The 14,074-nt window shown below is 41.6% G+C and overlaps 1 protein-coding gene across 1 annotated transcript in view; it reads left to right on the top strand.

The window, feature by feature from the left end:
• Positions 1 to 1,668: 1,668 nt before the first annotated feature.
• Positions 1,669 to 14,074, top strand: part of LOC134357498 (signal-transducing adaptor protein 1-like) — a 130,224-nt gene continuing 117,818 nt past the window's right edge. Inside the window, exons 1-2 of the mRNA XM_063069123.1 lie at positions 1,669 to 1,677; positions 3,478 to 3,534. Coding sequence (XP_062925193.1) covers positions 1,669 to 1,677; positions 3,478 to 3,534 — 66 coding nt within the window. The remainder of the gene's footprint in view (positions 1,678 to 3,477; positions 3,535 to 14,074) is intronic.

Below are 14,074 nucleotides of genomic sequence, written 5' to 3'. Positions count from 1 at the left end.
TTGATCTTTGACTTCCTAACCAGAAGACCACAATCTGTGCAGATTGGTGATAACATATCTTCCTCACCGACGATCAACACTGGAGCACCTCAGGGGTGTGGGCTTAGCCCACTGCTCTACTCCCTATATACACATGACTGTGTGGCTAGGCAAAGCTCAAATACCATCTATAAATTTGCTGATGATACAACCATTGTTGGTAGAATCTCAGGTGGTGACGACAGGGTGTTCGGGAGTGAGCTATGCCAACTAGTGGAATGGTGCCACACAACAACCTGGCACTCAACGCCAGTAAGATGAAAGAGCTGATTGTGGACTTCAGGAAAGGTAAGATGAAGGAACACATACCAATCCTCATAGAGGGTTCAGAAGTGAAGAGAGTGAGCAGTTTCAAGTTCCTGGGTGTCATGATCTCTGAGGATCTAACCTGATCCCAACATATCGATGTAGTTATAAAGAAGGCAAGACAGCGGCTATACTTTATTAGGAATTTGAAGAGATTTGGCATGACAACAAATACACTCAAAAACGTCTCTAGTTGTACTGTGGAGAGCATGCTGACAGGCTGCATCACTGTCTGGTATGGAGGGGCTACTGCACATGACCGAAAGAAGCTGCAGAGGGTTGTAAATCTAGTCAGCTCCATCTTGAGTACTAGCCTACAGAGTACGCAGGACATTTTCAGGCAGCATCATTATTAAGGACCTCTCGCACCTAAGGCATGCCCTTTTCTCACTGTTACCATCAGGCTGGCGGTACAGAAACCTGAAGGCACACACTCAGCGATTCAGGAACAGCTTCTTCCCCTCTGCCATCCGATTCCTAAATGGACAGTGAACCCTTGGACACTACCTCACTTTTTAAAAAATATACAGTATTTCTGCTTTTTGCATGTTTTCTAAAATCTATTCAATATATGTATGCTGCAATTTATTTATTTATTTATTTTTAATTTTTATTTATTATTATTATTGTTTCTCTTTTATTTTATGTATTGCATAGAACTGCTGCTGCTAAGTTAACAAATTTCATGTCATGTGCCAGTGATAATAAACCTGATTCTGTTTCTGATCTGTGGAATTCGTTGCCACAGGTGGCTGTGGAGATTAGATCTTTATGTATATTTAAGACAGAGGTTGATAGATTCTTGATTGGTCAATACATGAAGGAATACCTGGGGGAAGTGGGGTGGAGGCAGGGGATTGGGGCTGAGAGGAAAAATAGATCTGCCCTGATGAAATGGCAGAAAAAGTTCGATGGGCAAATAGATTAATTCTGCTCCTATGTTGTATGGTCTTAAGAACAAAAGTCCTCTTGTATTAATTACACAAAAGCTGCTCATTGGCCAACCCAACTATTGAGGACATACTAATCTCTTGTCACTGACCAATTTCCATGGAATTAGGAGTGCTGAGGTTGGATTACGGTATCAGTTTGCACTCAGTAGAGCAGTTGCCCCTATTCTACTTGCTAATCTAACCCATGTCTTTATTCACTTAGTTCAATTCCACGTGTCTTAATCCAGATTGATTTTGATACAGGGAAGTGTGAAGTGTTGCACTTTGGGTGGACAAACCAGGATAGGACTTGTACAGTGAATGGCAGGGCACCAAGGAGTGTGGTGGAAAAGACAGATCTGGGAATTCAGATTATAGTTCTCTGAAGGTGATGTCGCAGGTAGCTAGAGTCGTAAAGAGAACTTTCGGCACCTTGGCCTTTATAAATCAAAGTGCTGAGTACAGGAGTTGGGATGTTACATTTTAGTTGGAGTATTGTGTGCTGTTCTGGTCACCTCATTATAGGAGAGATAGCAATAAGATTGAAAGAGTGCAAAGAAAATTTACAAGGATGTTATAGGGACTTGAGTTATAGGAAAAGGTTCAACAGATTAGGAGTGAGGAGAATGAGGGGAACTTTGATAGAGGTATACAAATTTATGTGGGGTATAGCTAGGGTAAATTCAAGCAGGCTTTTTCCACTGAGGTTGAGTAACACTAGGATAGGTTAAGGATGAAAGGTGAAATACTTAAGGGCAACATGAGGGGGATCTTCTTCACTCAGAGAGTGGTGAGAGTGTGGATCAAGCTGGTTGATGCAGGTTTAATTTCAACAGTTAAGAGAAGTTTGAATCAGTACATGGAGAGAGGGGTATAGAAGGCTTTGGTTCAGGTGCACGTTGATGGGACTGGGAGGTAAAATACTTTGCCGAAGAGCCTGTTTCTATGCTATAGTGCTTTATAACTTTATGTCTCAATGATCCTAGTCTTGGTTATACTATGGAGTTCCAGCTAAATATCCTGTTGGTTAAGGAGCGCTCATACAGTACTGAGGAGTGAGTTATGGCTTGGAATGCTGGGTACGTTCGGTTCAGCCATGTTTGCTGTCAAGATCCTGTGCTCACCTTTTCTTATGCCATGATCCTCTTCGGCAGCCCAGTGAAGCCTATGACCCTTCTCAGAATAATGTATTTAAATATATAAAATAAAGTACATAGGATTACTAAACTAATTATATTGAAATACAGTTAGCAAAATATTAATATTCATATTTGTGTCTGCAGTCACATTCGATCTAGAGGCAGGTCTAATAACTACTGTAATTTCAAAGTTGCAATGAGCATGCTGTAAATGATATTTTGAGATATTTATAACAACTGTAATGTGATAGGAAAATATCGGTGATTTCTATTTGTGACAAAATCACAGGTACTGCTAATACTTCTATGGTTTGTTGCCTACATTCATAATGGAAGGAAGTGCAAATAAAGATGTAAATTTTTCCCATCCAAGTTCATGGACCCCCTGGAATCTATCCACGAGCTCCAGGTTAAGAACCCCTAGATGTCTTGAAGGCAGGTTGTGGTTAGTTCTAAAATTTTAAAGTTCTTTATTACAAAGGTGGTTTTTAGCACTCCTCTGGGAAGCTAAATATTTCTTTTTCATGCAGTACAGTAAGAGCCAATTCAACATATTGTGATTGCTTGAAAGAACATTGAATTTATTCTTATTTCCCTCTTCTGTCCCTTTGGCCATGCAAATCCTTTAGGGACTTGAAGTCCAATATACATCCAGTTCCTTTTTTACTGTTCTGTTATATCTAAGGTACAGAATTCCAGGTCATAAGAACTTGTATATGTAAAAGAAATCTCATGTTCATTTTGATTCACATGATTATCCTCCAGAAGGAAAAACCTTCAGAAAGGTTCTTGTTTTTTGCTTTACCGTTTCTATTAAACTCTTTGCTCTTGGGAGAATAATCCCAGTTTTTGTCATTGCAGAGAGTGGTTATTGTTTCAAGCTCATTTTGATTTTTTTTTGTTGTTTGCTGAAGTTTCAACAATAAGGGACACTACAGTTTAATTATTGCATCACGGCATGCTGACTTCACGAGATTGCCATGTGTTACTGCAGTATGTACAATGTTGTCCACCCTTTACAATGACATGCACTTGTAACTTTACTTTCATATTATCTCCAGGCTGAAAACATTGAAACTAGAGAAGAATGGAAAGGTTATATCTTTGTGGTCACCCAGGTATGAATCTTGTTTTTTGGAGCATGTTTCTATATTAAATGCTGTCTGTTAATCTTATGAGAGTATTAGAATTATAACCTAATATAGTTTACTGCTAAGGTTGCTCTAGTAAAAGGAATTCAAACAAAAGTAAATTGTATAGAGGAAGTCCTGTGTGTATCCTCATGATTTACTGCGGACTCATCCTAACCTGATTGGACTACAGCATGGTAATTACTTTTATCTTTGAGGGTTGCAGTTTAAGACTGAATTTTCTCTGGTGAGAAAAACTAGTGGCAAAAATGACAACGGCCTCAATTCCTTTTTTTTTCTAAAGTAAAGTTCACTCTGAAAAATATATACCAATGCAGTGCATGGTTTTATGTATTATGGTATTCATAACAGTTCATAGTATAATGGGTTCTATACAATTGGTAGGAGCCATATACTTTCTGTACATTGCAAAATTGCCACATGTGAATTTCCGGGATGATGGAAACTTTTGGCGTCCAAGAGGTTTCTACACCAGACTAACTCCCAATTGTCTTGTGGCAGAGAAACTCCAGAGAACAGACCTTGCCCACACTGAGCTTCAGTGTGTCTCTCAGGACACACTGCTGCAGCATCAGAAGTATCACTCAGCAGCATTCCCTTATGGAGATCTTGAACTGATAGACTAATAAGTTTTAGTCAGACAAAAAAACATCTTTCACTAAGTTGCTGATCTCCTAGCAGTGCTTGAATTCTTTCTTGGCCTGTGCCCCAGGAGGTATCTGTTCTGCAGTTGTTTGAGATGAGTAAGACATATTCTTCTCCAAATTTCTTTGCAAATACACAGTCTACAAAGAAGTAGGTGACTATCTTATCCTCACTGCAGTTGGTCCAATGGCAGTGTGTATTTGGACTGGGATTCCTACCATAAAGGAAAGATCAGACAGGCAAAATAAGGTTCTACATTGCAGGTTACTGTGGAAGATTAGAGAGTCATAGAAACAAGTCTTTTGGCCCATCTAGTCCATGCTGAAAACCATTTCAACTGTCAACTCCAATGACCCCCATCAGTACCATAGCCACCCATATCCCTACTATCCATATACCTATCCAATCTTCTCTTAAACATTGAAATCGAGCTCGCATGGACCACTTGTGCTGGCAACTCATTCCACACTCTCACCACCCTCTGAGTGAAGAAGTTTCACCTTGTCTTTTCACCTTTCACCCTTAAAATCCATGATTTCTGGTTATACTCTCACCCAACCTCAATGAAAAAAGCCTGCTGGTGTTTACCCTATCCATATCCCTCATGATTTTGTATATCTCTATCAAATATCCTCTCAAACTTCTACATTCTAAAAATACTGTCCTAACCTATTCAATCTTTCCTTATAACTCAGTCCTGCAGACCTGGCAACATCCTTGTAAAACTTCTCTGCGCTCTTTCAACCTTGGTTACATCTTCCCTGTAAGTAGGTGACCAAAACTGCCCACAATACTCTAATTTAGGCTTCAGCAATGTCTTATACAGTTTCAACATAACATCCATCTCCTGTACTCAATATTTTATTTATGAAGGCCAATGTGCCAAAAGCTTTCTTTATGACCCTTTCTACCTGTGACACCACTTTCAATGAATTATTTACCTGCATACCCAGATCCCTTTGTTCTACCACACTCCTCAGTGCCCTACCGTTCACTGTGTAAGACCTATCCTAGTTGGTCCTACCGAAGTGCAAAAACTTACATTTGTCTGCATGAAATTCCATCTGCCATTTTCAGCCCATTATTCCAGCTGATGCAGATCCCTCTGCAAACCATGATAGCCTTCCTCACTGCCCACTACACACTAATTTTGCTGTCATCTGCAGACTTGCTGATCCAGTTTACCGCATTATCACCAGATCGTTGATATAGATGACAAACAACAATGGACCCAGCACTGATCCCTGCAGCACTCCACTAGTCACAGGCCTCCAGTCAGAGAAGCAAACCTCTATGACCACTCCCTGGCTTCTTCCACAACGCCAATGTCTAATCCAATTAGTTACGTCATTCTGAATGCCCAGTGACTGAACCTCCTTGACCAGCCTCCCATGTGGGATCTTGTCGAATCCATGTAGACAATGCCCACTGCCTTGCCTTCATCCACTTTCCTCCAACTTACTCAAAAAACTCGATAAGATTGGTTAAATATGACCTACCATGTACGAGGTCATGCTGACTATCCTTAATCAGTCCATGTCTATCCAAATACATTTATATATCTGGTCCCTTAGAATACCTTCCAATAACTTTCCAACAACTGATGTCAGACTCACTGGCCTGTAATTTCCTGGTATCTGTTCAGAGCCTTTTTAAAACAATGGAACAATATTGGCTATCTGCCAGTCCTCTGGTACCTCTCCTGTTGCTAAGGATGTTATAAATATCTCTGCTAGTGCCCTGATAATTTTTGCAATTGCTCCTATGGTCCAAGGGAACATCTTTTCAGGCCCTGGGGATTTATCTACCCTGGTTTGGCTCAGGATAGCAAACACTTTCTCCTCTGTAATCTGTACAGGGTCCATGAAGTCGATGCCACTTTGCCTCACTTCTACAGACTCTATAGCCATGTCCTGAGTAAATACAGAGACAAAGAATTCATTTAAGATCTCCCCCATCTGTTTTGGCTCCACACATGGATTACCATTCTAATCTTCCAGAGGACCAATTTTGTCCCTAGCAAATCTTTTGCACTTAGCATATCTGTAGAATCACTTAGGATTATCCTTCACCTTGTCTGCTGGAGCAGCTTCATGCCTTCTTTTAGCTTTCCAGATTTCTTTCTTAAGTGTTCTCTTGCATTTCTTGCACTCCATAAGCACCTCACTTGTTCCTGCTTGCCTATTCCTGCTATTCACCTCCTTTTTTCTCTAACCAAGGCTCTTGAAAACCTAGGTTCCCTATACTTGTTATCTTTACCTTTTATTCTGACAGGTACATATAAGCTTTTTGAAGGCCTCCCACGTTCCAAGTACACCTTTGCCAGAAAACAGCCTGTCCCAATCCATACTTGATCATTTCTGATACCATCAAAATTGGCCATTCTCCAATTCAGAACCTCAACCAGAACTATCTGTTTGCATATTTACTTTGAAACTAATGGCATTGTGGTCAGAGAATACAAAGTGACCCCCTACATAAACTTGTGTCATCTGTCCTGCCTCATTCCCTAATAGCACGCTCTCTTGTTGAGACTTCTATGTAGTGATGAAGGAAACTTACCCGAACACATTTGACAAACCCTATCGCATCCAGTCCTTTTATAGTATGGGATTCCCAGTCAATATGTGGAAGGTTAAAATCACCTACAATAACAACCTTATGTTTCTTGCAATGGTCTGTGATTTCTCTACAAATTTGTCACTCCAAATCCCTCTGACTGTAATATAGCCCTATTAATGTGGTCATACCTTCCTTATTTCTCAGTTCCACCCATAAGGCCTCACTAGACAAGTTTTCCAGTCCCTGATAACTAACGCCAACCACCCCCTTTAATCCCGACCATTCTATCACATCTAAAATTCAATGGAACCCAGTCCTGCTCCTCCTGCAACCAAGTCTTACTAATAGCTACAATGTCATAATTGCTGCTGTTGATTACATGATGGCCAGGATGCATAACCAGCTTGAAGGTAGGAATCAGAGGGGGATGTTTGCAGGCTGATTCTTGGATGAGGGGACTGTGACTAGTGGCGTATGTCATGTTGGTTCTGAGCCCTGTAGTTGTTTGTCATAGAGCATCAAACATCACAGCATAGTATGGACCTTGTAGATGCTTTAGTACACAGAACATCACAGTATGGATCTTGCAGAAGATATAGAACACATAACAGAACAGTAGGGACCTTGTAGAAGATATGGAACACAGGACAGTACAGTATAGACCTTGTAGAAAATATAGAAAACAGCAGTGTGCAGTATGGACCTTGTAAAAGATATAGAACACAGAACAGCACAGTATGGATATTGTAGAAAATATAGAAAACAACACAGTGCAGTATGGACGTTGTAGAAGATATCGAACACAGGACAGTACAGTATGGACTGTAGAAGATACAAAACACAGAACGGTACATATTGGACCTTGTCGAAGACATAGAACACAGAACAGCACAGTATGGACTTCGTAGAAGATACAGAACACAGAACAGTACAGAATGCACCTTGTAGAAGATATCTCTCTCTCTCTCTCTCTCTCTCTCTCACTCACTCTCTCTCTGGCTATCCATCCCATAGGATGATGATGGTTCCTTTCAGTCAGTTAGTGGGGTGGTACCCCACTCCTCAGAAAGGAACAGCATGCGCGTGAATGGATTTTAGGTGAGTAGGGGGTTGCACAGGTCCAGACCCACCCTCTCAATATCCCCTCCCAGATCCAGTGGCATGGTGGGGTCCAAGACGGCTGGGGGAAGTTCTGTTGCAGTGAATGGCCAGACCAAGCTTCGATGCAGGGGATGCCCTTTCCGCGTTTCACGGCACGTGTTTGCTAGATGGCAATGGACCCTACGAGAGGGGTCATCTGTCCTTTGACAAGTCTTGTTTTTCGTCCTGCAGGGTGTCTAGCCACCCTCCTCACCAGGCAAGCCTGGTGGGGGAGCCGGTTTAGTCGCCGACCACCCGACAGGTAGTACTGGGTTACATGTTACCAATAGCACTCAGATGAGTGACCTGACCAGAAGATATAGAACACAGAACTGCACAGTATTGTCCTTGTAGAAGATATCGAACACATAACAGAACAGTATGGACCTTGTAGAAGATATACAACACAGATCAACACAGTATTGTCCTTGTAGAAGATATACAACACATATCAGAACAGTATGGACCTTGTAGAAGATATACAACACAGATCAACACAGTATTGTCCTTGTAGAAGATATACAACACATAACAGAACAGTATGGATCTTGTAGAAAATGTAGAACGCAGCACAGTACAGCATGGACCTTGTAGAAGATATAGAACACCGAACAGTAAAGCACAGTATGGAATTTGAAGATGATATAGAACAGGGGGCCCCAACCTTTTTTGCACTGCGGACCGGTTTAATATTGACAATATACTTGCGGACCGGCTGACCAGGGGTCGGGGGCGGGGTAGTGTTGCCAACGGACAAGATTGCAGTCAAATACGTTGTGTTTACCCAGAGAAAGACTACAATGACCATGAACCCTTGCGCGGGCACCAGTGCGCATGCGTGTCTTGCCGATTTTTTTCTGCAAATCGTTTTTGGCGATTCTCTTCAGGGGGGGTGTTAATCACAACTGGAATATAGGTGATAAGTGGCTAATACACTCAATTTCGTTTCTAAAAGAGTTTATCTAACGAACTTAATATTAAACACACACCGCATATTCTCCTCGCATGAATATAGTGATAAGTCAATGATCAGGGGAGCACAGGGGAGCTTGAAGTAAGTATTGAACGAACCTTCAGTAGAAGTGGTAGAGGCAGGTTCGATATTATCATTTAAAGAAAAATTGGATAGGTATAATGACAGGAAAGGAATGGAGGCTGAGTGCAGGTCGGTGGGACTAGGTGAGAATAGCATTCGGCACGGACTAGAAGGAAAGAGATGGCCTGTTTCCGTGCTGTAATTGTTATATTGGTTATATAAGTAAGTCAATAGCATCATAACATTTTAAGCAACATTTGGATATTAAACACACAGCATGTATTTTCCCCATATAAACATATAAAATCATTGCAACACACCAATATCGCTGAATCAGTGGGAGCCCTGGGCTTGTTTTCCTGCAACAAGATGGTCCCATTGAGGGGTGATGGGAGACAGCGACACTCGAAGGGGGTTCCTTATGTCCAGTCTATTCCGCAATTTAGTTTTCGTTGCATTCATTGCAGAGATATGTTGGAAATGGAAGCAACGTTTTCAGTGCTTTCGTGGCTATCTCAGGATATTTAGCCTTGACTTTGATCCAGAATGCCGGCAGAGTTGTTATGTCAAACATACTTTTCAGCCCGCCGTCATTTGCAAGTTTGAGAAGTTGATCTCCTTCCCGCGCTGACATGGATGACGCACGGGTAATGACCTCGCGTGTGTTCAAGCTCAACAGTGGGCGAGGTAGGGAATGAGGAAGGGTTTCCTCGCGGCCCGGTAGCACATGGTTTGCGGCCTGGTGGTTGGGGACCGCTGATATAGAACACAGAACACTACAGCGTGCACATTGGAGAAGATATAGAACACAGCACCGTACAGTATGGACCTTGTAGACGATATAAAACACAGCGCAGTACAGCGTAGATCCGTTAGAACAGTGATCCCCAACTACCGGGCCGTGGACTGGTACTGGGCTGCAAAGCATGTGCTACTGGGCCCCGAGGAAACGATTTAATTTGGCGATACGAGTCAGCTGCACCTTTCCTCTTTCCCTGTCACGCCCACTGTTGAACTTTAACGCATGCAAGGTCATTACGCGCACGAGGTCATCATTGACCCAAGGTGCGCAAAGGAATGGGTCCGTGACACATTTGTGAATGTCCCCGGTGAATCATCCATGTCAGCGCAGGAGAAAAGATCAACTCTTCAAGCTGGCAAATGACGGTGGGCTGAAAAGTATGTTTGACGTAACGTCTCTGCCGGCATTCTGGATCAAAGTCAAGGCTGAATATCCTGAGATAGCCACAGAAGCACTGAAAATGTTGCTTTTATTTCCAACATCATATCGCTGCAAAGCAGAGTTTTCTGCAATGAATGCAATGAAAACTAAATTGCGGAATAGACTGGACATAAGGAACCCCCTTCGAGTATCGCTGTCTCCCATCACCCCTCGATGGGACCGTCTTGTTGCAGGAAAACAAGCCTAGGGCTCCCACTGATTCAGCGATATTGGTGTGTTGCAATGATTTTATATGTTCATACGAGGAAAATATGTGCTGTGTGTTTAATATCCAAACGTTACTTAAAATGTTATGATGCTATTGACTTATAGTTGACTTATAATTCAGTGGTCCCCAACCTCTGGGCCGCGAAGAATGCAGCAGTACAGCAGTAGCCGGAAGGCACCCAGCACATCTTTAAGCAAAAAGCCAAAATAAGCAAGCTAATTAACTAGGTGCCACCTGGCACATAAATGTCGGCCCAGATCAGAGGCTATTGCTGATTGCGCCATTGCATTTTTCACGGCCTGGAGGTTTGGGACCACTGTTATAATCGGCTTGTCACTATATTCATGTGAGGAAAATATGTGCTGTGTGTTTAATGTTAAATTCGTTAGATAACCCCTTTTAGAAACGAAATTGAGTGTATTAGCCACTTAAAAGTGACTTATAGTTGACTTATCACCTATATTTCGGTCATGATTAACACACCCTCCACTCCTGGTCGGCCGGTCCGCAAGAATATTGTAAATATTAAACCGATCCGCGCTGCAAAAAAGGATGGGGATCCCTGCAGTAGAAGATATAGAACACATAAAAAAACTATGCACCTTGTAGAAGACGTAGAACATAGAACAGCACATTACGGACCTTGTAGAAGATATAAAACACAGAAGACCACAGTATGGACCTTGTCGAAGTTATAGAACAGATAACAGAACAGTATGCACCTTGTAGAAGACATAGAATACAGAACAGCACATTATGTTCCATGCAGAAGATATAGAACACAGAACAGCACAGTATGGACATTTTAGAAGTTATGGAACTCAGCACAGTACAGTAAGGAGCTTGTAGAAAATATACAACACATCACGGTACAGCATGGTCCTTGCAGAAGATATAGAATACATAACAGAACAGTATAGAAGTTATGGAACGCAGCACAATACTGTATAGACCTTGTAGAAGATATAGAATATCGAACAGTACAGTATGGACCTTGTAGAAGATATGGAATATCGAACAGCACAGTATGGATCTTGTGGAAGATATAGAACACAGAACAGCACAGTATGGACTTGTAGAAGGTATAGAACACAGAACAGCAAGATATGGACCTTGTAGAAGATATAGAACACAGTACAGTACACTATGGACCTCATAAAAGATATAGTACAGCATGGAGCTTGCAGAAGATGTAGAACACAGAACAGCACAGTATGGACCTTGTAGAATATAAAGAACACTGCACAGTACAGTATGGAGCTTGCAGAAGATAAAGAACACAAAACAGTATAGTATGGACTTTGTAGAAGATATAGAACAAATAACAGAACAGTATGCACCTTGTAGAATACATAGAACACAGCACAGCACATTATGGACCTTGTAGAAGATATAGAACAGAGAACAGCAGAGTATGGACCTTGTAGAAGGTATAGAACACAGTACAGCACACTATGGGCCTCGTAGAAGATATCGAACACAGCAGAGTACAGAGTGCATATTGCAGAAGACAAAGAACACAGACCAGCACAGTATGGAATTTATAGAAGATATACAACACTCAACAGAACAGCATGGACCATGTAGAATATATAGAACACAGCATATCACAGAATGGACCTTGCAGAAGATATAGAACAGCGGTCCCCAACCACCGGGCCGCGAACTGGTACCGGGCCGCAGAGCATGTGCTACTGGGCCGTGAGGAAACGATATGAGTCAGCTGCACATTTCCTCATTCCCTGTTACGCACCGTTGAACTTGAACATAGGGTTGCCAACTGTCCCGTATTTACCGGGACATCCCATATATTGGGCTAAATTGGTTTGTCCCATACGGGACTGCCCTTATCCCGTATTTCCCCTGCTAAGGTAGAGCGTTCCTATGAAACCTTTCGTGCCGAAATGGCATAAAGCAAAGAAGCAATTACCATTAATTTATATGGGAAACATTTTTGAGCATTCCCAGATGCAAAAAAACCCTACCAAATCATACCAAATAACACATAAAACCGAAAATAACACTAACATATAGTGAAAGCAGGAATGATATGATAAATACACAGCCTATATAAAGTAGAAATACTGTATGTACAGTGTAGTCAGGAAGATGAAGGCAAAACCGATTTGTGGGAAAAAAATCACCACGTACATGCATGCGCATGACTACACGCACATCACGTATGCGCACACAGGTGCCCGTGCAAGGCTTCATGGTCATGGTAGTCTTTCCTGGGGTAAAGTGTCCCAGGATTTGACTGCTACTTTTGTCCCTTATTTGGGAGTGAGAAAGTTGGCAACCCCAACTGTAAAAGACGTTGAAGTGAGCTTAACCCTACTTGAACACTCCCCCTCCCCACCGGTCGGCCGCTCCCCAAGAATATTGTCAATATTAAACCGGTCCGCGGTGCAAAAAAGGTTGGGGACCCCTGATATAGAACACAGATGAGAACAGTATGGACCATGCAGAAGATATGAAACAGTACAGTACCGTATGGACCTTGTAAAGGATATTGAACACATAACAGCACAAGATGGATCTTGTAGAATATATAGAACACAGCGCAGTACAGTATGGACCTTGTAGAAGATATAGAACACAGAACAGTACAGTATGTGTTTTGTAGAAGATATAGAACAGAGAACAGTACAGTATGGACATTGTAGAAGATATGAAACACAGTACACTACAGCATGGACATCGCGGAAGATATAGAACACATAACAGAACAGTATGGACATTGTAGAAGATATACAAAACTGCACAGTATAGTATGCACCTTGTAGAAGACATAGAACATGGAACAGCACATTATGGGCCTTGTAGAAGATATAGAACACAGCACAATACAGTATAAACCTTGTAGAAAATATAGAACTCAGCACAGTACAGTAAGGACCTTGTAGAAGATATACAACACATCAAGTACAGCATAGACCTTGTAGAAGATATAGAACACAGAACAGTACAGTATGTGTTTTGTAGAAGATATAGAACAGAGAGCAGTACAGTATGGACATTGTAGAAGATATGAAACACAGTACACTACAGCATGGACATCGCGGAAGATATGGAACACAGCACAGTACAGTATGGACCTTGTAGAAGATATAGAACACAGAACAGTACAGTATGTGTTTTGTAGAAGATATAGAACAGAGAACAGTACAGTATGGACATTGTAGAAGATATGAAACACAGTACACTACAGCATGGACATCGCGGAAGATATAGAACACATAACAGAACAGTATGGACATTGTAGAAGATATACAAAACTGCACAGTATAGTATGCACCTTGTAGAAGACATAGAACATGGAACAGCACATTATGGGCCTTGTAGAAGATATAGAACACAGCACAATACAGTATAAACCTTGTAGAAAATATAGAACTCAGCACAGTACAGTAAGGACCTTGTAGAAGATATACAACACATCAAGTACAGCATAGACCTTGTAGAAGATATAGAACACAGAACAGTACAGTATGTGTTTTGTAGAAGATATAGAACAGAGAGCAGTACAGTATGGACATTGTAGAAGATATGAAACACAGTACACTACAGCATGGACATCGCGGAAGATATGGAACACAGCACAGTACAGTATGGACCTTGTAGAAGATATGGAACACAGCACAGTACAGTATGGATCTTGTGGAAGATACAG

This window comes from Mobula hypostoma, chromosome 16 (genome assembly GCF_963921235.1).
Source record: "Mobula hypostoma chromosome 16, sMobHyp1.1, whole genome shotgun sequence".
Classification (NCBI taxonomy): domain Eukaryota; kingdom Metazoa; phylum Chordata; class Chondrichthyes; order Myliobatiformes; family Myliobatidae; genus Mobula; species Mobula hypostoma.
Note: the sequence above shows the minus strand (reverse complement) of the source record. Positions and strands in the feature narration are given on the sequence as shown.